Source organism: Amphibalanus amphitrite, unplaced genomic scaffold (genome assembly GCF_019059575.1).
Source record: "Amphibalanus amphitrite isolate SeventyFive unplaced genomic scaffold, NRLGWU_Aamphi_draft 001185F_arrow, whole genome shotgun sequence".
In the NCBI taxonomy this organism is placed as follows: Eukaryota; Metazoa; Arthropoda; class Thecostraca; order Balanomorpha; family Balanidae; genus Amphibalanus; species Amphibalanus amphitrite.
Genome location: NW_024882679.1, coordinates 151,027 through 177,498, shown reverse-complemented (window position 1 = coordinate 177,498; position 26,472 = coordinate 151,027). Strand labels below are relative to the sequence as shown.

The window sequence follows — 26,472 nt, the reverse complement described above, 5'->3', positions numbered from 1 at the left end:
ATGACTGGGTCGCTCCGGATGTCCTGCGCTTGGACTTCAGACTTTGCCGGCTTCCGAGTGTCCAGTGCGGCAACTCGAGCTATCTAGTGCTGCGTAGGGTCTAGTGTCGTTTCCACATCCCACACAGACTGCCAGTTGTGTAAATTGAATCAGACCAGTGCGATGGCCACCGCAGACGTCAGCGATGCGCGACTCGTGATGAAGCTCGTCAAAGGGAAGTTCGGCGGCTTCCTACGACTCGGCAATCGACTCAGTCAAAAGAGGAAGCGCGTCAGATTTGACGTGAGCAGTGGGAACTGGGAACCCTCCATGACATTCTCCTTTACGTATAGATCGATCGTCTTGACATGCCAGCCCCAGCTTTATTCGGCTCAAGGCCCTATATACTATTCGGCTACTCTTCCTCTTTTTCCTCTTCCCTTTGCACCACCGGAGCATGCTTACTGGTCTGAGATACTTTTGTTTCGGGCACTGTAGCTGTAAAGTTGCGATTTTTTCTGGTTTGTTTTTACTGTGTTGGTTTGTTATTGCGCTGATTTGAATAGTACGGCCATTTTTACTACTGGTCATCCTGTCGAGCCATTCCGGTTATCGAATGCTGATATGTTTCACTCTATTTGCTGGTATTTTACGAAAGTGACACGGTAACTTCAGTCGTTAAACCGTTTTGTCTGCTCATTAGTTGTCACAGTGTATGTTTCTCAGAGCTTCTGTCCCTCTCGGGTGCTGTTGCCCGGCCTTTTATTAGGAAGCCGCTATCCGTTCCCAGTATGTTTAGTCGATGTTAAGCCACATCTAATTTCCATGTCCGACAGCTGCTGGACGGCCAGCAGGAGGGCTCCGAGGTTCGAGGCACCAACACCGCGGAGGAGTTTGTCTTCCTCAAGTCGCGACTGAGCAGCGCAGCTGACTCTTGCAGCGTGCTCCAGTCCGAGCTGGGCAGGACAAGTCAGGTGGGTGCTTCAGCAATACCTCTCGGGGATCTCAGCCAGTCGATACCGTCCAATGCTTGAAGCAAGCTTTCCTTTTTCTAAGACGGAGCTGAACCTTAACACTCTAAAGCGTAGTTACTGCTTTGGAGTGCTGCTTTGTCTCATCAATATGAAGTTGAACAGTTATGTGACTGACTGTCTGAGACTGATGTCTGTTCGCAGACTGAGCTGGGAGCTCGGCTGTCTGCACAGGAGCGAGAACTGCAGCAGCTGCGTCGCCAGCTGGCAGACAAGGATAAGGCCATCCACCTGCAGCAGAGCCAGTTTGACGAGGCCATCAAGGCGCTGGCCACCTCCCACAGTCGGGTGAGTTCTACCTTCCCCAGTGGGGCCAGCATCCCAATAGACGGATCAGCACCACCCCCATAGTTAGATCAGAACCGTATTATCGGGTTATGTATTGTTAAGTTCCGACCGTTGAAGCGTTTTGTTGCCGACTTAGTTTGAACTCAAAGTCTTGTTAATAAAATGATTTTAATGCACATACACGTATGTCAACAGTCACACGATAGTTTGAGCTCGCTGGGTAAGGTTTGAGTGACCTGACCCCTTACTAAGCTAACGCCACCGATGTTTCTTCAGCCGACAGATGGCAGCAGGGAGGCGCCTCAGTCCCCAGTGGTCAGGACGCGGGGTTCGGGCAGGGAAGAGCTGCACATTCTCAGAGAGGCCATCTCCAGCCTAAGGGCCAGCTTCAGGTAATAAAACCTGCTTACAAACATATTACGGTGACATTGGCGAGATCGTGGTAGAGGCTGATCTCGGTGTACCGGTTCCGTTCTATGTCCTGAGTGGTGACTGAGTAGCTCAGTAGTGAGTACTTACCTGTCTGCCGCCGCAGGGAGTCTGACCCCAGCCACCACACTCTGGACACGCTGGAGCAGTGCCTGGCCGTGGTGCTGGACCGGCTGGCGGCCGCTGAGGCGGGCAGACACGACCAGCAGACGGGCACGCCGGCTCCCAGCCGTCGGGCACCCATCACCAGCATACAGGGACACCACTCCTTCACCAAGGTGGGCTACGTCGCGCTGACAGGCGTTCTTGAAGCCCAGTGTCCAACCCCTGTAGTGTTCGGATTATGGCGATAACTTGAATCATTTATGCTATTATGTTATCATGAGTCATGTTATCTATGCCTACATGTATAGCATTACCGTTACCGAGTACAAAAACTAAAGCCCTTTGGATTAAAAGGAACTTTCTTACTCACTTCATATAGGTATTGATGTGCTGTCGTCTACGGTTTTTGTTGCGTCTCCAGCGATGTTGTTGAATGCGAGCGACACCGGCGTAAGCCGCGGCGGGTGACTTTTCACAAAGGCCGCTGCCTGCGGACGGTAATCGCCAGATCCCCTGGCCTCGACCGCCACATCTCCTCAGACCGACAGTCTGAAGGAGCTGGGACGTGACCAGCATCAACGCTTCTGCCTGAACTACTGGAGAACCTAATTTATGTCCCTATCGCCCCACAGGTCGTTTACTACACGGAAAAGACGTTGACGCCGTTTCTATCGTCGATTCCGAAACAGCTCGGCGAAATCACGCTGCGCGACTTCAAACAGATCTTTGACAGAGCTGGCAACTTTCGGTTCCATTTCAAGAGCATGGATCCCGAGTTTGGCATGGTGAAAGAGGAGGTAAGCACGACGCTAGCTGGTCCAAGGGCACGGATGGTGGTGAAGTCTCTCTTCGCGGTTATCTCTCACACCTCACTTCTACTTGATGATATTAGTCAAATGTCGATGTTTGTTGTTTTTTACGGTTATCATTCGAAAAACAGTTAGAGAAGACTTAGCTTTCGTCTTATCAAACGTATTACAAATAATTTTTAACTTGCGATTTTATGACGGGGATATTTAGGAAAACGTATTTAGCGCAAATGGCTTGCTGGTAAACCATGACACTAATTTATTTTGTCGTTACAGATTTCCAACGACGACGAGATTCTCCCCGGCTTTGACGGCAAGCTGATTTCGTGGGTGGTGGAGGACCACGGAGTGTGATGAAGTGGTCCAGTTGGCCAGCTAGTTTACCGTTATCTCGTAGAACAAGTTGGCTGACCCGTCTTGACTCGCTGAAGTGAAAACCATGCAGAGGCATACATGGTGGATGCTCTGATCACTTTTACAGTGAATTTGGCCTGCATTGTGCACTTACTATGGGTCGCACGTGCAAACGATGTGACAATAAGCCTATAAATGATATTAGATTTGCCCACGTGTAAACGGTACGGTAACAGCAAACGGCAAACGGTACGGTACGCGGCGTCTCATTGCGTTAGCCAGCAACGGGAACATACAGTCGATATGGAGAACGCTTCTCTGGCTAGCACACGCAGCCTGCGGTTCAACTGAACTATACCGTATTGGTTGTGAAGTACATATACCTTACTGATCGAACAAATGCCAAAGATCGATGTACAGGGACCAGATGTAAACATGAACGTCTTGTATAAGGACAGTTTTGTGCTGCTTTACGGCGTTAAGAACTATTGTAAGTCGTACCCAGAATGCGAGGATTTACATCATTATTTTGTTAGCTCTTTTCTACAACATATCGTGCGTTGCTTTGTTGTTTGTTACTGCTTCGAGTTGACCAACAACGTTCATGGACGGTGCAAGAAACGAATAAACAATAATTGTTTGTAAATTTGCCGTTTCTCTTGTAGTAAGACTGGCTAAAATATAGCGAGTCATCGACAGACACAGCAAAACAATGTGAAAAGACGACGAAAACGGAAAACGGATTAACCTTTTAAGCGTTACGTTATAACTTATTAACACTGAACTCTAATATATACTGGAAGGAGCATTGGTGACTTGTTTTTGTCTATCGATTTCCGCCATGTTGTGTATACCAGAAATATAAATTGCATGTACGGTAGCAGAGGTGCAGTTTAGTGAGAGGTACACTACTCAAAAGTGCTGCTGCTTCATGCTTGCAGTTTGATTGCAGTGATCAACTTTTCAAGACTTTGGTATACACAACATGGCGGAAATCGTTAGACATTCTGGCCCATATACGGCCAAGGCGAGTGCCTCCCCCTGCTTATTAATTAATCAGTTATTGTTGAAAGTTGAAACTTTTATCCGATGATTTCGTTGAACGATCGCTAAATTAAACGGCTCCCATCGCTTCTGTGCATCCAAGCGGAGCAAGAGGTTGTTGTTTCTATAGGTGTATAGCTAGGGAATGGCACACCATTGTCCGGCAGTTCACTTTCGTTGAGATGTTCACTAAATCGCTTTGAACGGTAGGCATACAGTGACATAAACTTTTACAGCGGAGTGGGGGAAGGTATGCAAAATGCTTGAGTTTAAATGCATTGTGTGTGAATCTCTGTTCCATTTTCCTTTTGTTGTTTTGTCGTCAGGACGGAAATGATTGAAAAGCGACTGCTATCGGGAATCGTGGACTTCATTTAAATAAATCTGAATCTGAATTAGCACTGGGATAGGTCAATCACCGTCTGTTTTGCGGCGGCCAGCGCCCGGCTCCCGGCGTCAGGTTCCGAGATGCCGGCGCCCGTGTAACCTGATCACCCCGTCTGTTTGGCTAACCAATCGGCTGGCGACTGGCGGGAGCTATATGAACGCCTCGAGTAGTTGTCTGGCTGACAGGCCAATCAGCTGTCGGCCCGCGGCGGTGGCTCTGCTCGCCTCGGGCGCCTTACTCTTCGGCTGACCAATCAACTGACGGCCTGCGCCGCTCCCCCCTCCCGCCCCTGGCCCCCTGCGGACGAGATGGCTGTAGCTCCCACGAGACCGGCCCTGATCAGCCCCATGAACGGCATCTGGAAAATCAGAATTTCTGAAACCATGGCTATGAGACTGAAATCAGTTGAACTTACTTTGCAATTGTTAGAGTCAACCAAAGCTTCAAAGCTGACGTGAAAAAATGTCCTTTTAAATGAAAGATACTGGATGCTGAAGCACGATTCAGCCAACCTTTTTATTCTGACAAATCTTTTACCTTAGACCTAGGTAATGGAAGTCGGAAGGTCCCTCGAATATCCGATCGTATGGACTGCACGTAGTAAGTAACTCATTTTATTAGAGATGTGTACCTAACAGTGCATATGATGATATGACAATACAATGCGTATAGGTAAAACTCTGCATCACAAAATCAAACATAACTTTACCGCAGGAATAGCAACACCGAGGCAAACTATAGTTTATAGGTCAAGTAAACAGTGCAACAAAATATGGAGCGGACCGGCGCGGCCGTAGAGCCGTCCCGTGCATTCGTTCCGTGACCACTGTATGTAGATGTTACTCCGCAGTCCGCGGTCTCCTGCAGTCTTCAGAGCGAGCGGAAGCGAGTGAACGCGTTCAATGTGTTCGCCATCTACGACATATCGGAGAACAGCCGACCGGTGTAGCCGACGTTTGAAGCTCCGGGGGTGACGAAAATCGAGTACATCCTGGGAACATGACATACAGGTCCAGCTCATGATGAATTTTGATCAGCATTTAAATAGTGTATACCTATTTCTTAAGAGATGATCACTCCCTTAGGTACTGCAATGACTTTCTATCCAGACATAGTTAAGTACGCAATGAAGGAGAGAGCAGTTCTGTCCGTCTCCTTTTATTATTTCAGGGCAAGGAGAAAACGAAACCCCATAATTCGAATTGGCACCGTCTTTAATGTTGACTGCTTCACTGCCTTCACTGTCACTGAAGTCATGAAGTCACTTGAGGTCTCATAATCAATAATCATGGCACCAGGTAATGTTAGCAGATTTCGACATGAAAAATGAATAAGATTTATAATTGGCACCTAATATTTATCTGTGATCAGTAAATTAATTTTTCAATAATAATTTTTTAATATTATGATGGTAGAAAATGACCTTATGCTCATGATACAATGAAATGATATTAAAATAAATCCAAAAATATTATGATATATTTCGACTTGCGTCGTCTTCAGAATGTACATTTTCAGAATTGTCGACGAGCAAATTCAAATCCTTTCAAAATAGCGTGCAACATTTTTGTGAGATCTCTGGCTAACAAATTACAGTCAGGTCATACCTATAATAAATTTTAACAGCGTACAATACAATGAATACAATATCACTGAATAATAATTGGATAAATATTGTCAATGCGACACAATACCTAAAAGTAACACAGGCATATGTTGTTTGTGCAGCACGCCAAACTCGCGAAAATGCAAAACCTATGCAGAGTGATTGACATGATAAGATGCATTCATACACTTATAATTACACATGTTTCAGGTGCGTACAACTAATACATACACACAGCAGAGTAAACATGACACCAGTGTAGAGCTCGCTGAGGTGGTGCACGAGTGGGGGGGGGGGGACGCTGTCAACTGCGTCTACCCTACATCAAATAAGTACAAATGGCGATGAAAGACACACCTAACAAGTACAAGTTCTTCAGGTGAGACAAATAAAAAGAATGGATAAGCCAAAATAGAGACATGCTGACAAAAAAGAGGACGGAAGGCCAAGCATAGAACATCGCCTATGTGGGAGTGTAGGGAGGGGGATGGAGAAGGGGCCAGGATGAGGTTTGTGTGTTTAGGCATGGTTTTTGGTTTCTTATTTCAACAGATTCTGCTATTTTGAGATCAGCCACATCTTTACATACTCTCTCTATGCTAATTTTGAATGAGGATGACGATATACTACATGATGGGTGGTTGAGGTTGACATGGTCTCCGAGAAGGGTGTTTTTGGTCTTGTTTTTAGCATCCCGTAGATGCTCATTAAATCTTTCGCGGACTCTCCTTTTTGATTCACCTATGTACACAGCGGGTTTCTCATCACACAGGTTACATGTGATTTTATATACAACATTTTTGGTATGACAGCGGCTACGAAGGCCTGCTTCACAGGTGTGACATCTCTTTGATCCAGCAGGGCACGGAGGACTTTCGAGACCTGACCGTATCATATGCTTGGACACCGTTTTCCCGCTGACCCATGCGACCTGTGCCTTCAGACCAGACGAGCGCACCGCACCGTTCACTCGGCGCGCTAGTGTTTCGTCAATGTACGGGAGCGATATGTAGGTCGTGTCATTTTTGTTGCGTCCAGTGGTGTTGTGTTTGTGACCTTTCTGTGTGTGGTGCATGATCTTGTGCTTAGTTCTCTGTATGAGTTTGTTGGGGTATCCGTTGTGTCTGAAAAGTGTCTCTACGACCTTCATTCCTCGCTCTTTTGCCTGTCTGTCTGAACCTAGCCGTTTAGCCCGCAAGAGTTGTGAGTGGAGTACTGATCGTTTGCATTGCATTGGGTGTGCTGATGTGTAGTGAATGATGATAGGTGCAGCCATAGGTTTGATGTACAACTCTGTGCTGTAGGTGCCGTCTTCTTGTACTGTGATGATGGTGTCTAGGTAGGGTATGCTTCTATTTGGTGTCCTGTCAGTTCTTTCGATAGTGAATTTTAGCGCTGGGTGGAAGTCGTTCATAAACTGGAAATACTCGTCAAGCCTGTCTGCCCCATGGGTCCAAATGCCTAGCACATCATCGATATAACGCATGTAGGTCACTGGCTGGTACTGATAATTTTGAGAAGTCAGGATCAGGGATTCTACAGCATTCATGAACACTATGGCTAGTGGGGGAGCAATCCTAGAGCCCATCGCTACTCCTACTGTCTGTTTGAAGAACTTTTGACCGAACCGAACATAGTTATTGTTAAGACAGTGCTGTAGGAGCGTTTCGATATCTTCAACAGAGAGTCCAAAAGTGTCAATTTTGTCCAGATGCTTTTTGATGAGGTCCAGGGTGGCTGTGACAGCTTCGCTAGTGGGGATGTTGCCGTAAAGGTTCGTCACGTCTACAGAAAATACTATGGCACCCGCTGGGAGTCCGTGGGGAAACTGTGTCCTAAGTCGGTGTAAATAATCGTCTGTGTTAGTCAGGTGCGCTGGCACAAATGCAAGGAGCTGCGTTATGATCCGTTCCAAAAGCCATGCAAGTTTGTCGAGGGGGTCACCACATGCCGAGACAATAGGGCGAAGGGGAGCGTCTGTTTTGTGGGTTTTGGGGAGGCCATACAGTTCAGCCGTACGTGACCCCGCGGGTAGAACACTTTTCACAATTTTTTCGGGCACTTTGTCTGCCAGCGTGGTTTTAATCAATCTTTTTGTCTCTGCCTCAAGTTTAGGGGTGGGATTTGTAGTGACTGCTTCATAATCGTTCGTAATTTTTTCGGCTTTCTGTATGTAATCGCTCTTGGAGAGAATTACAAGCCCCTTGCATTTGTCTGAGCGCTTGACTATAATGTCAGGGTCATTGCCAAGCTCTTTCATTAGTTTTACATCGTTAGGTGTATGGTTGGGTTCCGTTGTCGAACCACAAAAACCACAGATCGACAACGGAACCCAACCATACACCTAACGATGTAAAACTAATGAAAGAGCTTGGCAATGACCCTGACATTATAGTCAAGCGCTCAGACAAATGCAAGGGGCTTGTAATTCTCTCCAAGAGCGATTACATACAGAAAGCCGAAAAAATTACGAACGATTATGAAGCAGTCACTACAAATCCCACCCCTAAACTTGAGGCAGAGACAAAAAGATTGATTAAAACCACGCTGGCAGACAAAGTGCCCGAAAAAATTGTGAAAAGTGTTCTACCCGCGGGGTCACGTACGGCTGAACTGTATGGCCTCCCCAAAACCCACAAAACAGACGCTCCCCTTCGCCCTATTGTCTCGGCATGTGGTGACCCCCTCGACAAACTTGCATGGCTTTTGGAACGGATCATAACGCAGCTCCTTGCATTTGTGCCAGCGCACCTGACTAACACAGACGATTATTTACACCGACTTAGGACACAGTTTCCCCACGGACTCCCAGCGGGTGCCATAGTATTTTCTGTAGACGTGACGAACCTTTACGGCAACATCCCCACTAGCGAAGCTGTCACAGCCACCCTGGACCTCATCAAAAAGCATCTGGACAAAATTGACACTTTTGGACTCTCTGTTGAAGATATCGAAACGCTCCTACAGCACTGTCTTAACAATAACTATGTTCGGTTCGGTCAAAAGTTCTTCAAACAGACAGTAGGAGTAGCGATGGGCTCTAGGATTGCTCCCCCACTAGCCATAGTGTTCATGAATGCTGTAGAATCCCTGATCCTGACTTCTCAAAATTATCAGTACCAGCCAGTGACCTACATGCGTTATATCGATGATGTGCTAGGCATTTGGACCCATGGGGCAGACAGGCTTGACGAGTATTTCCAGTTTATGAACGACTTCCACCCAGCGCTAAAATTCACTATCGAAAGAACTGACAGGACACCAAATAGAAGCATACCCTACCTAGACACCATCATCACAGTACAAGAAGACGGCACCTACAGCACAGAGTTGTACATCAAACCTATGGCTGCACCTATCATCATTCACTACACATCAGCACACCCAATGCAATGCAAACGATCAGTACTCCACTCACAACTCTTGCGGGCTAAACGGCTAGGTTCAGACAGACAGGCAAAAGAGCGAGGAATGAAGGTCGTAGAGACACTTTTCAGACACAACGGATACCCCAACAAACTCATACAGAGAACTAAGCACAAGATCATGCACCACACACAGAAAGGTCACAAACACAACACCACTGGACGCAACAAAAATGACACGACCTACATATCGCTCCCGTACATTGACGAAACACTAGCGCGCCGAGTGAACGGTGCGGTGCGCTCGTCTGGTCTGAAGGCACAGGTCGCATGGGTCAGCGGGAAAACGGTGTCCAAGCATATGATACGGTCAGGTCTCGAAAGTCCTCCGTGCCCTGCTGGATCAAAGAGATGTCACACCTGTGAAGCAGGCCTTCGTAGCCGCTGTCATACCAAAAATGTTGTATATAAAATCACATGTAACCTGTGTGATGAGAAACCCGCTGTGTACATAGGTGAATCAAAAAGGAGAGTCCGCGAAAGATTTAATGAGCATCTACGGGATGCTAAAAACAAGACCAAAAACACCCTTCTCGGAGACCATGTCAACCTCAACCACCCATCATGTAGTATATCGTCATCCTCATTCAAAATTAGCATAGAGAGAGTATGTAAAGATGTGGCTGATCTCAAAATAGCAGAATCTGTTGAAATAAGAAACCAAAAACCATGCCTAAACACACAAACCTCATCCTGGCCCCTTCTCCATCCCCCTCCCTACACTCCCACATAGGCGATGTTCTATGCTTGGCCTTCCGTCCTCTTTTTTGTCAGCATGTCTCTATTTTGGCTTATCCATTCTTTTTATTTGTCTCACCTGAAGAACTTGTACTTGTTAGGTGTGTCTTTCATCGCCATTTGTACTTATTTGATGTAGGGTAGACGCAGTTGACAGCGTCCCCCCCCCCCACTCGTGCACCACCTCAGCGAGCTCTACACTGGTGTCATGTTTACTCTGCTGTGTGTATGTATTAGTTGTACGCACCTGAAACATGTGTAATTATAAGTGTATGAATGCATCTTATCATGTCAATCACTCTGCATAGGTTTTGCATTTTCGCGAGTTTGGCGTGCTGCACAAACAACATATGCCTGTGTTACTTTTAGGTATTGTGTCGCATTGACAATATTTATCCAATTATTATTCAGTGATATTGTATTCATTGTATTGTACGCTGTTAAAATTTATTATAGGTATGACCTGACTGTAATTTGTTAGCCAGAGATCTCACAAAAATGTTGCACGCTATTTTGAAAGGATTTGAATTTGCTCGTCGACAATTCTGAAAATGTACATTCTGAAGACGACGCAAGTCGAAATATATCATAATATTTTTGGATTTATTTTAATATCATTTCATTGTATCATGAGCATAAGGTCATTTTCTACCATCATAATATTCATAATTATGCTCAAACTAGCCATAGTGTTAGGGATATATGTTAAGGGCGCCAGCGCCGAAGGCGCACGTGTTATTCAAAATGTGTGTCGATTATTGTTATTGAGTCGACGATGGAAGTGAGTTATGTGTGTGAGTCAGTCAGGCGGTGCGCTTGACCACGAATGGTAGGCTGGGGTATGTTGGCATGCACAATACAAGAACAAGGACGTGTGCACGATTTCTAACACTGGCGCGGTCGCATGTTCACTTTCCTACGTGCCGCTAAATCATTTTCATTGTTAAGTCATGTCCTTGCTGAAGTTGTAGCGGTTTTATTAATTTCACTCGGATAACGTAAGCATATTTTGTCGTTTTTCACGTGACTTTTTTGGCGGTCATTTAACTGTTATATCGAAATGGATCACCACATACTGCTCATGTCCCACTTTGAGCATTTTTCTGGAACCGGCTCTCAAAATTGGCAGCAATGGGTGCGTCGTTTCGAAGCCAAGACCTCGGCGCTACCGGCTGCCGACCGACTTCCGTGTCTGATCAGCGTGCTTCAAGGTGGTGCGCTGGATTTTTTTGCATCCCTGCCGGAGCAAATTCGCGGGGACTATCAAACCACCAAGAACGCCCTGGCAGAGCGCTATAGCCAACTACAGAATCCGCTGCAGGCACAAGTGGAGCTGGCTCGCGCCTGTCAACAGCCGGGTGAGACGGCGTCGGACTTTGCCGACAGACTGCGGCAGCTGGGCCGCCTGGCCCATCCGCGAGTCGCTCCAGATGACCCGACCCTCGACGCCAGTCTGAGAGGCCTCTTCATATGTGGGCTGAGAGACGCCGGACTCAAGAGCGTGCTCTGCAACAAGAGCCCAGACTCTTTGGACGCGGCGGTGAGGATCGCTCGCGAATTCAAGAGCCAGCAGACTGCGCTCGTGGCCATGCAGCAGTTTGGAACGGCAGCGGGAGCACACGAGGCAATGACACCGCAAGTCATGGTGGCTTCAAGCGGCGGTTCCGGCGTTAACCAGGTCGTGGCCCTCCAGTCTCTAGAACGCCGCATGGACGACATCCAGCAGGCTCTGCAACAGCTGTGCACCGACGGCCCGAGGAGGCAGAACACCGGCGGCCTCGCTGAAGATGGCGACGGCGGCGCCCGGAGAGGCACCGCATTCGTATCAGGAAACCGCCGTCCACCCCCTCGGTGTTTTGACTGTGGTGATTCGGGACACACCCGACGATTCTGTCCCAAACGGCGCGGCCATACTGAGAGCCGACAGTGTTATGCGTGTGGGGAAATAGGGCATCTATTCCGTGATTGTCCCAAAACTTGTACCGCGGGGGGAGGGCCTTTCTGTCTGCGCTGTAGACGCGATGGCCATTGGATGTCCGACTGCAGTCTGCACGGCCCGGCCACGATGGGCGGTGCGCCCGCGTGCCCCGGTGCCGGACAGATCCCGAACCAGGGAAACTAAGGGCAGCTGGCGTTGAGGGACAAATGCCAGCCGGGATTGTACCAGGGTCCCACATCGTAGCGTCTGTTGTTGAAATGGAATTTGAAGGTAGGCGGGTGTGGGCCCTGGTGGACACCGGGACTGAGTTATCGATGAGAGGTGGCAACGGAGGCCTGCGGTCGACAGGGGACGAGGCCTGTCACGATGAGCCGGCCGTTTTGGCCCCTGCTCTCGGCCATTGGTTCGGATCGGTCGCGGCGAGACGGGTGGGGGGCGAGAGTTCTCAGGGTTGTTGTCTTCCCTCGGTAGTTTCAGCGTTCGTGGTGCATCTGCTGACTTCCGTGCTGTCCTTATTCTCGTGGGTGTTCAAGGGACGGAAGTCAGCGCCCACCCTGGTTGGGTCAGCTCCCGGTCCGTCGGCGGGTAAGGGGACATGTCAGGGGTCTGACCCGGTGCAGGGCGGTGCGCCTACACTGGAAACCACTGACAAGCTCGCTTCTTTTCGGGCTGGAAAATCTAGCAACAGGGGAGGGGCGGCACTGGTTGTGGGGAGTGGCAGCGTGGGCGCGGAGACCCGCTGCCGGCTCAGTGCGGTGGAGCCTGACCTGATGAAGGGCGGGTCGCCCCCGATCAGACGCTTGGGCAGCAATGCTCTCCTTAGGGTTGGAGTACCCGTCACCAGTTCCCGAGCGGGGCAAAATCCGCTGCCTCCTGTGCTTCGGGCACGACGGAGACGACAGCGCCGCCGACGCCGTCGTCGTCCCCCTCGTGGTCTGAATGATAACAGCGCTGAGAAAGTGTTAAATCACAACAACCTAAAGCCTTGCCAGGCACTGAACGCGGCAGGGAACCAATGTAGCCCGGGCCCCGCAGTGGGACGGACCCTGAACTCCGAGCCCGGCCAGGTGCAAGGCGGAGCGCCTACACCAGAGGGCAGGGGCGGGGTGTCCGACCCATTGGTGGATGCATGGCTGGGCAGCGCTCCCGGTCCAGCCCCACTGGGCGCGGTGGAGTTTCCCGGGTCTACCGAAGAAGGTCCAGAAGTGGCTTATGGCCCACCCACCCCAGTGTTCACACGATACGGGCGCCTGTCGCGCCCAGTGGCGCCGTTCAGCAAAGGATGAGCCGGGGAGAAGACAGTGAGGCGCACGGCAGTGATGACATGTGTACAAAGCCGTATGATGTGAGCGTGTTTCGGAGAGGGGAGGGGTGTTAGGGATATATGTTAAGGGCGCCAGCGCCGAAGGCGCACGTGTTATTCAAAATGTGTGTCGATTATTGTTATTGAGTCGACGATGGAAGTGAGTTATGTGTGTGAGTCAGTCAGGCGGTGCGCTTGACCACGAATGGTAGGCTGGGGTATGTTGGCATGCACAATACAAGAACAAGGACGTGTGTACGATCTCTAACAATAGCTCACCTCCAAATAATTTTTTAACCCTATTAGTGGCAGGGGGGGGGGGGTTGTTTTTATCCACCCCTCAGGTTTTTCGGGAATATCTCCGAAACCGCTGAAGCTACGATGCTGAAATTTTCTGACTTTTCCTAAAACTAAATTGGGCACATTCCCTGAAAATTTCAAGTTCATAACTTTACCAGGGGCGGCTCCAGAGCACTGGGAATTGGGAGGCCCTATTCGTGAAGGGAGTCATTTGGGCGAAGATCACGATGCTGCACCAGTTTTACGAACAGTGAATGAAAGGTATCATGTGATAACATATACAAAGTTATTGTGCATCCTCTTTTGACACGTTTTTGCTATAATAGGCGGATCCAGGCGTCCAAAAAGGGGGGTTATTTTTTACCTCCCAACATAGGTGCCCTGACACCGCCTATGCATAACCAATACAATTTTAGTCGTTCTTTCATAAGAAAATTGTAACATAACAAGACCATTGCCACCCTTTTTAGAAACAGTACCAACAAAAACCTTGTTTACTATATTTTTTGTGTACCCCCAATCTCAATGATCTGTATCCGCCTATGATTTTTGAAAATGCATATTTTTAGGATCCATGTGAATTCCTGGTTCATTCTCTATCGATCGGCAAAAGTTGCGTTAAGATTGGTTCAGAAACCTGGCCGTGATAAACAGTCTAAAATGTATCTGCAATTTGCCCGTTTTTACCCCCCTCTACCCCCCTATTGACATTTTTTAATTTTAATTTTTTTTAGAAATGTAGATCTCGTTGAGCCACATCGAATGCCGTTTGAATTTTGAAAATCGGCCCGTTAGATCTCGAGATATCAAGGGGGGGTCGTAAACAGCCCCCCCCCCTGCCACTAATATGGGGTAGCCAGGAGCCTGCCACTAATAGGGTTAAAGTAAATAAATTAAGATCAGTAAATTAATTTTTCTTGCAAGCTGCACCACAGTCCAAAGTTTTCATTGGTAGCGGCTCGCTCTCTGTGTCCCGACTCCCGACTCGCCTCTGTGTCCTCTGACTGAGTACCTACCGCCGCCGCAGGGAGTCTGATCCGAGCCACCACACGCTGGACACGCTGGAGCAGTGCCTGGCCGTGGTGCTGGACCGGCTGGCGGCCGCCGAGGCTGGCAGGCACGACCAGCAGACGGGCACGCCGGCGCCCAGCCGTCGGGCACCCATCACCAGCATACAGGGACACCACTCCTTCACCAAGGTGGGTTACATTGCGCTGGCAGGTGTTCTTGAAGCCCAAACTCCAACCGCTGCAGTGTTGGGATTATGACGATAGCTTGAGTCATTAATGATATTATGTTATCATCATTCATGTTATCTATGCCTGTAATTATAGCATTACCGAGTACAAAAAGTGAAGCCGTGCTCTTTGGATCGAAGGAACTTTCTTACTCACTTCATAGAGGTACTGATGTGCTGTCGTCTACGTTTTTTGCATCTCCCAGCGATGTTGTTGAATGCGAGCGACACCGACGTAAGCGGCGAGTGACTATTCACAGAGGCCGCTGCCAGCGGACGGTAATCGCCAGATCCCAGTGGCCTCGACCGCCACATCTCCTCAGATCGACAACCTGTCGGAGCTGGGACGTGACCAGCATCAACGCTTCTGCCTGAACTACTGGAGAACCTAATTTATGTCCTTATCGTCCCACAGGTCGTTTACTACACGGAGAAGACGTTAACGCCGTTTCTATCGTCGATTCCGAAACAGCTCGGCGAAATCACGCTGCGAGACTTCAAACAGATCTTTGACAGAGCTGGCAACTTTCGGTTCCATTTCAAGAGCATGGATCCCGAATTTGGCATGGTGAAAGAGGAGGTAAGCCAATCACCAAGTTAGCTGGTCCGATGGCACAGAGAGTGGCGTAGTCTCTTTGCTAGGTTATCTCTCACACTTCACTTCTGTTTGATGAGATTATAGTCAAATGTCGATGTTTGTTGTTTTTTTACAGTTATCATTCGAAAAACAGTTAAGCCTACTTAGCTTTCGTTTTATCAAACGTATTACAAATTATTTTTAACTTCCGATTTTATGGCGGGGATATTAAGGAAAACGTATTTAGCGCAAATGGCTTGCTGGTAAACCATCACACTAATGTATTTTGTCGTTACAGATTTCCAACGACGACGAGATTCTCCCCGGCTTTGATGGGAAACTGATTTCGTGGGTTGTGGAGGACCACGGAGTGTGATGAAGTGGTCCAGTTGGTCAGCTAGTTTACCGTCACCTCGTAGAACAAGTTGGCTGACCCGTCTTGACTCGCTGAAGTGAAAACCATGCAGATGCATACAGTGTGGATGCTCTGATCACTTTCACAGTGAATTTGGCCTGCAGTGTGCGCTTACGATGGGTCACACGTGCAAACGATGTGACAATAAGCCTATAAACGATATCAGGTTTGCCCACGTGTAAACGTTACGGTAATGGCAAACGGTAAACGGTACGGTAAGCGTTATAAGCCAGTTTGCTTACGTTGTGGCAATGGGAACTTACAATCGATATGGAGAACGCTTCTCTGGCTAGCACACGCAGCCAGTGGTTCAGCTTAACACCGTATTGGTTGTGGAGTACATATACTTAACTGATCGAACAAATGCCAAAGATCGATGTACAGGGACCGGATGTAAAAATGTCTAGATGTCTTGTGTAAGGAACGGAGTTAAGAACTACTGTAAGTCGCAACTACTCAGAATGCGAGGATTTACATCATTATTTTGTTAGCTCTTTTCTACAACATATTGTGCGTTGCTTTGTTGTTTGTTACTGTTTAGAGTCGACCAACAACGTTCATGGACGGTGCAAGAAATGAATAAACAATAATTGTTTGTCAATTTGCCGTTTCTCTTGTAGTAAGACTGGCTAAAATATAGCGAGTCATCAACAGACACAGCAAAACAGTGTGAAAAGACGACGAAAACGGAAAACGGATTAACGTTTTAAGCGTTACGTTATAACTTATTAATTAATCAGTTATTGTTGAACATTTTATCCGATGATTTCGTTGAACGATTGCTAAATTAAACGGCTCCCATACGCTCCTCTGCATCCAAGCGGATAAGGAGTTTGTTGTTTCCAAGGTGTATAGCTTGTGAACGACGCACCATTGTCCGGCAGTTCACTTTGGCTGAGCTGTTCACTAAATCGCTCTGAACGGTAGGCATACAGTGGCATGAACTTTTACAGCGGAGTGGGGGAATGTATGCAAAATGCATGAGTTTAAATGCATTGTGTGTGAATGTCTGTTTCCATTTTCCTTTTGTTGTTTTCTCGTCAGGACGGAAATGATTGAAAAGCGACTGCTATCGGCAATAGTGGACTTCATTTAAATAAATCTGAATCTGAATTAGCACTGGGATAGGTCAATCACCGTCTGTTTTGCGGCGCGGCCAGCGCCCCGCTCCCGGCATCAGGCTCCGAGATGCCGGCGCCCGGGTAACCTGATCACCCCGTCTGTCTGGCTAACCAATCGGCTGGCGACTGGCGGGAACTATATGATCGCCTCGAGCAGCTGTCTCTTCGGTTGACCAATCAGCTGTCGGCCTGCGGCGGTGGCTCTGCTCGCCTCGGGCGCCTTACTCTTCGGCTGACCAATCAACTGACGGCCAGCGACGCTCCCCCTCCCCTACGGCGGACATGGCTGTAGCTCTCACGAGGCCCTGATCGGCTCAATGAGCGGCATCTGGAAAATCAGAATTTCTGAGACCGTTGCCTTGGGGCTGAAATCGGTTCAACTTACTTCCCAACTGCCGCAGTCAGCCCCGGCTTCAGAGTTGACGTGAAAAGTAACCGTTTAAATGGAAGACACTGGATGTGAAACGCGATTCAGTGAACCTTTTCACTTTGACCTACTTTTTACCGCAGATTTAGGTAATTGTCCGGGTCCTTAAAAGACTCGATCAAATGTAGCAAATAACTCACTTTATTAGAGTTGTGTAACAGTGCATATGACAATAGGGATAACGTAAAACGCTGCATCACAAAGTCAAACATAACTTTACCTACGTGTAGTAACGGGAACACGGGCAAACTAGTACGAAATATCTAACAGTGCAAGAAAAGCATAGAGCGAACCGTCTGCTCAGCCGCTCCGTGCATTCGTCTCATGACCACGTAGATGTCACTCCGCAATACTCGTGTCTCCTACCGTCTTCGGAGCGAGCGGGATGGGGCGAAGGCGGTTCATGTGTTCACCGAGCTTGCGCTTACATATCGGAGAACAGCCGACCGGTGTAGCCGACGTTTGAGGCTCCGGGGGTGACGAAAATCGAGTACATCCTGGGAACATGACATACAGGTCCAGCTCATGATGACGAATTTAAATAAGCATTTAAGTGGTGTATATTTCTTAGGAGGTGATCACGCTGTCACTGCAATGACTTTCTATCCAGACATAGTTAAGTACGCAATGAAGGAGAGAGCGGTTCTGTCCGTCTACTTTTTATCATTTCAGGGCAAGGCGAAAACGAAACCCCAGAATTCGAATTGGCTCCGTCTTTAATTTTGACTGCTTCACTGTCACTGATGTCATGAAGTCACTTGAGCTCTCATAATCATGGCGCCAGGTAATGTCAGCAGATTTCGGCATGAAAAATGAATTATATTTAAAATTTGGCACCTAATATTTATCTCTGATAATGTTTACATCCCCAGATGTTAGGACACATATACCTAAGCATTTTACTTCCTAAATAGCAATAATGAAGATAGACTTAGGGAATCGTATAAACGACACCAGCGTTCGCCATCTCAGTCTCACTAACCTGTCGCCGGGCACGCCGAACTTGTCGTGCATGAATTTGAAGATTTTCTCGGTGTAGCCGCGGTTGTGCTCCTCGTCGATGTTGTTGATGGCGGTGAGCCGACAGACGGCACAGGGCTCCGCGGTGCCGGCCCACACCATCCGCGGGTTGGGCCGGAATATCACAGACAGGAACTGACGGCACAGCGACATTTGCGTATGAATGCACTGCAAGCAGGCAGTCAAGGCCGAATGCATGGTCTGCAGTCAGATCGTGTGGCGTCGGCATCAGTCACATGAGAAGGCCAAGTCCTAACTAACAGCCTGGAAGGCATTTGCAGATAATGATGATGACTTGGGCTTTGGGCTGTCTGGACTCCTGAGGTCTTCAGCGCCCTTATCAGCGAGATATCCCGCGAGAGCCAATTATGCCCTCATGCCGTCTATTTTTCTTCATAAAACACATGACGGAACTAACATTGTCATACTTAGTTTCAACGTAAAATCTTGCTTTTTGATGAGTAGGCACGAGAAGAGAACAAGAGAATAGACGGTGGCTTCGCTCGTTTACGCATAGAAAGATATTTACGCATACTCCCCTACTTCGCAAGCATGTTTTATTTGTGCAGTGCTTTTCAGTAAAGGCTTCTCGTTTTCAGTTGTTTGTACCTTTGTTATGTCTCCAATAGATCCAAAGGACACAGGCCAATTTATGTTCATGATAATGGCACGGACAATTGCTCCAATTAATCGGCGATTGAAGTACTTACCTACCTCGTTGCTTCAACGGGCCAGCATGGTATTCGTTACTTTAACGGCAAATAACTGATAGCTCACCTTGACATCAAGTGACAGCATTTCAGCGAGCAGCTCGGTCAGCTCCATGGTGATCTGTGGCGTAATCTTGTCCTCCGAGACATTTGTGTCGATCTCGAACGCCGGCATGCTGCTCTCCCGGTGGCTGATGGGCCGCTGCAGCAGATAAAACTTCCTGTATGCCACCGACACGTCCTTCAGCGCCCATCTGCCGGGCGTTATACGGCCGACCAGCATTTATGCATTTCCATCGACGGGATCCATGTTCGCCGCCTCAGCTCGCAGCTCGACTTTGGGCTCCGCTCTTCACACGGACGGGCCAGAGCCGTCGGCGGATCGACGCCCTCTAAACGGTGCTCGTCAGTTGGACCCGGCTGGGGCGGATTCGGCCCGGGGTCAGAGCGGTCAGCGCCCAGCACAATCCGCGGCCAGTGCACCACTTTTTGCGCCCTGACAGCGATCAAAAAGCGATGTCGGCTCCTTTACGCCAACGGCTGCGTTTCTGCATCAGCTCACTCTGTCTGGATCTGGACTCTCTTCCGGTCCAGAGCGACAAAAATCTTGGGTACTTACTAAACAGCAGGCATCGGTAAAATCCTTTTTGAAAGGATTGCATTCCCAATCCACATTCCTAGTGCGGAAGTGGATTGCATTCCTACCCGCAATCCCCTTTTTTCACTTGGATTGTGATCAAATCCGCAATCCTTTTTTGCAATCCTGTTGTAGTATTATGTGCATTAGTGGATCTGGGGGAGGGAGGGGGGCATAGGGCCGTACCTCCATCCCCAAATCACCCATTTCTAGTACCTAGTCTTGCGAGTAATTCCTATCTAAGGCACAGGTATTTTATGGGAAATATTTTTGCCTCAAACACCCCCACATTTAAACCTCTACCCAACCAGTGTTTTAGATATATTTTTAAAACTCGCCTTCAAATACGTAATTTTGCCCTTCCTATGTAGTTCATCAGCGTATATTATTTTGAGCGTTTAAATTAAAAGCGTTTAAATTATTTCAAGTTTCGATGTAAAGCCCTTGATAGCAAAGTACATTAAGCCGATGAAGCCGATCTCATAATTTTCAATCGCAACAAACCATTTCAAAGCACTAATCAAACACCAAAACACATTTCGTCAAATCATGAATGTATTTGACACACTTGGCTATAACGTATAACGTATAACGCTGTAATGCTATAACGTCACTTGGCACCTTCTTCACTTTTCTCTATGTCCCCCCCCCTCTGTCTCTCCCTCTCTGGATCCGCCATTAAACGTGGCGTAGTTCTCGCCTCTCGCCCGGCCCCGTGTTGTCATGCAAGCAGCGCAGCGCCAACTTTGCCTTGAGACTGGGATAATTTGTGTATATGGCAACCGGCAGTATTCTAGTTAGTTCCCTCGATGCACATTGCACAACTTAGCGGCTGCACATCATTCTAGGCCTATTAAGATCGGGAAAATATGAGACATGACTAATTGCCCCAGGAAAGGATTGCAATCCGGATTGGATTGCAAAAATTGGAAGCATGATGCAATCCAATCCGCAATCAAATCCTGTTTTTTGGAATGGATTTCAAATCCAGGTGCAATCCACCAAAAAGGAATGCAATCAGGATTTTGCAATCCTGCAATCACAATCCTACCGATGCCTGCTAAACAGACACATCTAAACAATGAAGCTAACGCGTTAAATATGCGAAGAGATCAGAGATAAAGGAGAGGAAGTGATTTGTTACGTGGTAGATTTAATGACGCATTCATTCATTAAAGATGACAAAGGAAGTATCTCGAGCGCTTCAATAGTGACGTTGAAGGCCTGAAAGATGCCACTTCCAATGAAGGAAAAAACATAACTCTTTAACCATTGCGAATTGCGAAGCTACCAAGGTACCCAGCTATTAGGGTTAGGTATTAACCCTCGCCCGTAAACGGCGATCTGCCACCTTCGCCCATGCAGGGGGGGGGGGGGGTTGGTGCGACCCCCCCCCTTGGCGTTTGAAAACGGAGCGTCGTAGAGCTTAGCGGAAAAGACCAACGGATTGCTCTCGCCGAGATCTCGCGATTGGTGGTATATTTTTTGGTCCTAGGTCAACATTTGACCTACTTTTGACCGGTCAAAGGTCAAATTTTCGGAAAAATAAACTTTTTCAACTTTCCGCGGCGATTGCGGCAAAACGGTGGGAGATATCGACTTGAAACCTTCACTATCGTGTTCCTTGATCGATTCTCTATCGTTTGGTATGTATTTCGTTTCCCTAGCTTTAAAAATGGCGCGTTGGGAGCGCCGGAAGTCGGCAAGGTCACAGTCGGCGGCAGAATTTCGAAAAATCAAAATTTAAATTTTTGAAATCTGATTGTATTTTTGGATTTGGGAGGTCCATTTGCTCCCTATAGAAGCTAATATTGCTGCATATTCCCATTGAGGTGACAAGAATTAGCAAAATAGTGGTTCGGGCGCTTTTTAAAAATAGTACCGGACGCTGTTCCTCTTGTGACGTCATAGCTCCGTGACCTGACCTGACCCGGTCAAGTTTCTTATACCATATGATAGCCAATACTTGCCCCAACATGCATGGGAAGTTTCATCACGATCCATCAACCGATGTCCGTACCACCGGCAGGAAACCTCGGGCGTTGGCACTCAGTTTGTGAAAATCCGGCCGGAGGCTGTTCCCTTTGTGACGTCATAACTCCGTGACCTGACATGACCCGGTCAAATTTTTTTGTCAAAAGATGCGCAAGGTTTGCCCCATAAGGTACCCAAAATTTGGCGGCGCTGCGCGCCGCCGTTTTTGCACTATTTCCGAAAAACCTCAGGGGGGGGTTGCACCAACCCCCCCCTACATGGGCGAGGGTTAATTGTACGATTGTATGTACGCCCTTCACAAAGAGCGTCGCTTGTTTGTGCGTTGATGTCCATTCTCGATCAATAGGGCTCGAAGAATCCACGAAGAATCATCGCTCTTTGGCATATTTAGGTGGCCTACGGTGACCGAGTCCACGAATAGTTATTGGTTATTGGTTTACTGTTATTGGTTGTTATCGGTTAACTGTTATTAATAGTTATTGGTTAACTGAGTGGTATCGTCGGGGCAACTGTGCGGATCGAGACAGAGGGAGCCCCAAGCATACCGAAACATCAGTTGTGTGCTCCGTCTGTTGTCGAATGTTTCGAAGTCAATTGAGAGGTCCCCAGTTGCAGTCGGTCTCTTCGTGTTGTTTGAATTATTTGCGACAGGATCAACTGAATTGCTGTTGGCCGTTGGTGTACGAAGTATATATGTTTGTTAAATTATTGAACGGTGTGTCGTTATTGGTTTTCAGCATGCATAATGAGTGCAGAATAAGGGGTGGGCTGGTCGCATGAGAACGCAAGTGGCAACATTGCGCGTTCAGTGCACTTCGTATGGGCAGAACTTTATTATGTCACGAACCGATATTACATATGCAAAAGCCGATAAAAACTGCCATGATTTCAGCGCAGTCTTGTCTGCGCTTTACGACCTCTCTGACGCCGCCGAGATATCGGGGCGACGGGAGACAGGCGCCGCTCCAATCACTGTATTAGTGTATTGGGATGCCGATACAGTAATCTACCGACAGGGGAACGCACATACATAGGTACAAAGACAGACTATTGACTCGGGAACTTATTGGGCTACGACATGGTAAAAAAAGGCGTTCGGTTGCTCTGACTTTTGGTCACCGTCACTGATATACAAGATTCGAAAACCAGAAGGATAAAAGGGTTCAAGGAGGCAATATGTATGTATTCCGCATATTTGGTTGATATCTGACTGACAAACGAGGTTATAGAGTGAATAGTAGGCAGTAGATTCCGTCCTAGAGAGGCGCAGATTAATTTTCTCCTATTGGACCTAGAAGAGATCGCAAAATTGCACCGATTTAAATAGGTAGGCATAGGCGTAGGAACAGGGGGGGGGGGGCCAGGTGGGCAAGTGCCCACCCACTTTTCGAGGTGGGGGGGCCAACCATGTGTTTTGGCCCACCCACTTTTTACTCGAGGCCCCTCGTCTCGATTTGAGAGGACGTCGTCATCTTCCAGAATAAACAAACTCGGTAAAAATAAGTTCCACGAATCCCCACGCACGGACTCCAAGGGGCCGTGACGGATCCAAGGAGGCCCTCTGTTCATACTTGTCAGTCGAAGCCCCTGAGACTGATGGCCTGAGAAGCCCTAGTGGATCTGAGGAGGCCCCAATATCCACACTGGTCTGGGGAGGCCCCTGACACTGGCGGTCTGGGAGGCCCCTCTATCCACATTCCACACTAGTCAGAGGTCTGAGACTGGTGGTCTGGGAGGCCCCTCCATCCACACTAGTCAGAATAGGCCCCTGACACTGGCGGTCTAGCCGAGGCCCCCTACCCTCACTAGTCAGAGGAGACCCTCTATCCTCAATTGTCAGAAGAGGCCCCTGAGACTGATGGTCTGGGAGGCCTGTCCATCTACACTGTAGTCAGAGGAGGCCCCTGAGGCTGATGACCTGAGAGGCCCTTATAATCACACCAGGCAGAAGAGGCCCATGAGACTGATGGACTGAGAGGCCCTTCTATTCATACTGGCCACAGGAGACCCCCAAAACTTTCGGTCTGGGAGGTCCCTCAATCCGGCACCAGTCAGAAGAGTCCCCTGAGACTGATGGCCTGGGAAGCCCTTTATATTCACACTAGGCAGCGGAGGCCCCTGAGACTGATGGTATGAGAGGCCCTCATATTCACACCAGTCAGAAGAGGCCCCCGAGGCTGATGGCTGTGAGGCCCTTCTGTTCATATAACTGGCCACTGGAGGCCCCTGAAACTGGTGGTCTGGGAGGGCCCTCTATCCACACTAGTCAGAAGAGGCCCCTGAGACCGATGGTCTAAGAGGCTCTTATATTTATACTGGCCACAAGAGGCCCCTGAGACTGATAGTCAGAAAGGTCCACTCCTAATGAATCTGAGGGGGCCCTCTATCCACATTTACACTTTTCTGGGGTGGCCCCCGAGACTGATGGTCTGAGAGGCCCTTTTATTTATACTGTTCACAGGAGCCCCCTGAGATTAATGGTCTGAGAGGTTCTTCTATTTATACTAACCAGAGGAGGCCCCTAGGATTGATGGTCTAACAGGCCCTTCTATTTATACTAGCCAGAGGAGGCCCATGATACTGATTGTCTGAGAGGCCCTTCTATTCAAACTGGGCAGATGAGGCCCCTGAGAATGATAGTCCGAAGAGCCATGCGGCGGCAACTGGCCGTGGCCATATTTCGGCTCGGTAGGGCCCCACAGAGCTCATGAGAGCACCTCAAGGGCTCCTAAGTAGACACGCTTATCCCCATAAGGGTGCCACGCCGGCTTCTGAAGGCTTCTTGTAGGCATCTAAGGGCCCTTTCCGGCCTCTAACGGCTCCACCCGCCTGTGATGGCTCCACACCAGTGTTTATGAGCGCCACACAGCGGCGCCTTTGAGGGTCATACTAGTGTCTCTTAGGGCCCTATATCGGTGGCTCTGGGGGCCCCACACCGGCGCCTCTGTGGGCCACCACACCTGTGCATCTCAAGGCTCTATAGGTACATCTGAAGGACCCACACCGACACCTCTGAGGGCCCCACACCAGTATCTCGGAGCTCTGAAGGCCCCACACCGGTGACTCTGAGGACTCACCGGCTCATGAGACCACCATGTTGATGTCTAACGGCTCCACAAGGCCACTGAAGGCACCACACAAGCTCTCACTGAGCTCTAATGTCCATGCACCGGCCTCTGAGGGATTTAAGCCAGCGCATTCATATAGCTCCACACCAGCAATTGTAAGGGCTTCACACTGAAGTATCTGAGGGTTCCATACCGGTGTCTCTAAGGAAGGGCCACATACCGGCTTCTCTAAGGGCCCCATACCGGCGTCTCCGAGGGTCCACATCTGGCGGGCACCCATCAGCGACTGAAGGTCCCAAACTGTCGACTCCGAGAGCCCCATCTGCGTCTGGGAGCACCATGCCGTCTCAAGAACCACAGCGGCTCCTCCGTACGAAAGATGGGCGTCTGCATGCCAAAGGGGAGCGGTTCTGAGACAGTAGGGCACCTACGTGCAATAGAGGGGCGCCTAGCCCATAGGGGCGCCTCAATGCGAACGAGGGGCGCCTCTGAGGCCTACATATATGGGCGTCCACATGCAATAGAGGTCTGCAATGCAATTGATCAATGCCATGGGGGTGCATTCATAAGAAACAGGGGCGCCGGCATGGCAAAGAGAGGCGCCAGGCGCCTTCAAGTGTCCATAAAAGAGAGACGCCTATGATAAGCGCACATTGTATGCGACAACGGGGCGACTGTGGGACATATAGGGATGTCTCTGATGACTATACATAGGGCGCTTATATGCCTAAGAGGGCGCCTATGAAGCTAATGGGGGCACCTGGGAAACGAGGAAGACATTTGTGTAAGGGTTTTCAGGGGTCATGCGCCGTTTGCGACAAATAGATTCTTTAAAAAATCGGAGGGGAATAAGTTTTAAAAATGGTGCGGACTTTCCGCACTGTTCGCATAAGCGGCCCCTGGGTACATCTGCCCGATCTCAGAAGCTAGATTTGGAGGTCATACTTGAAAGCAGCCAGCAGGACGAGGCAAAAGTTGGAGGCCCCTGAAAATAGGAGGCCCCCTGGAAAAGGAGGCCCCTTGACAGGGTGGCCCACCCACTTTTCATGACGTTCCTACGCCCGTGTAGGTAGGTATACCATTATAACTGAATATCACCGAACCCAGCCAATCGCTGATAGTCTTAGAACATGTTTTCAGTGGGTGTAGCTAGGACGAGAATTTAGGTACTTTTTCTTGAGGTGAGTGGGACCTGCACCTGACATGACCCGGTGAACTAACCTTGGATGAGCCAGGAGTGGAATTCTTACAACATATGTATATGCGAAAAGATGCATCACATGACGTGTATGTACCAAGACAGCGGCATTTTCGAAAAAAGAGGAACCTCCCTCCCTTCCCCCCACCTAAAAACAGGGAGTCACCTCCTCCCTCCCCTCCCCCCCCCCCCTCCACAGCGCGGGCTGACATGGTCCATCCGACTGGTTTTATGGTGACTGCATGATAGCAGGAGCACCGACCGACTTCCAAGAGCTGATGACTCGCCGCGTGGTCAGCGGTATACAGGTATAATGACGCACGGCCGAC

The 26,472-nt window shown here is 48.8% G+C and overlaps 2 protein-coding genes across 5 annotated transcripts in view; one reads left to right on the top strand and one right to left on the bottom strand.

Annotated features, from left to right (window-relative positions):
• Positions 1-16,567, top strand: part of LOC122370930 (dixin-like) — a 44,818-nt gene extending 28,251 nt beyond the window's left edge. Inside the window, exons 9-14 of one of the 3 annotated variants that reach the window (XM_043346879.1) lie at positions 816-953; positions 1,155-1,298; positions 1,575-1,690; positions 1,834-2,005; positions 15,391-15,555; positions 15,851-16,567. In XM_043346879.1, coding sequence (XP_043202814.1) covers positions 816-953; positions 1,155-1,298; positions 1,575-1,690; positions 1,834-2,005; positions 15,391-15,555; positions 15,851-15,928 — 813 coding nt within the window. In that variant the 3' untranslated portion in view covers positions 15,929-16,567. Of the gene's footprint in view, positions 1-815; positions 954-1,154; positions 1,299-1,574; positions 1,691-1,833; positions 2,006-2,464; positions 2,630-2,917; positions 3,642-15,390; positions 15,556-15,850 lie in introns of those variants that run through there. The other 2 variants (XM_043346881.1, XM_043346878.1) reach the window with 2 other exon arrangements.
• LOC122370932 (macrophage migration inhibitory factor homolog) lies at positions 5,013-19,628 on the bottom strand. 2 transcript variants are annotated; one of them, XM_043346884.1, is made up of 3 exons: positions 19,313-19,628; positions 18,498-18,670; positions 5,013-5,418 (listed from the first exon to the last, which is right to left on the bottom strand). In XM_043346884.1, exons 1-3 carry the CDS (start codon positions 19,526-19,528, stop codon positions 5,343-5,345), a joined length of 465 nt encoding a protein of 154 aa, XP_043202819.1. In that variant the 5' UTR covers positions 19,529-19,628; the 3' UTR covers positions 5,013-5,342. The 2 variants fall into 2 exon arrangements, with proteins under 2 accessions (XP_043202819.1, XP_043202820.1); XM_043346885.1 differs by lacking the exon at positions 5,013-5,418 and adding an exon at positions 17,639-18,012.
• Between the last annotated feature and the right edge of the window lie 6,844 nt (positions 19,629-26,472).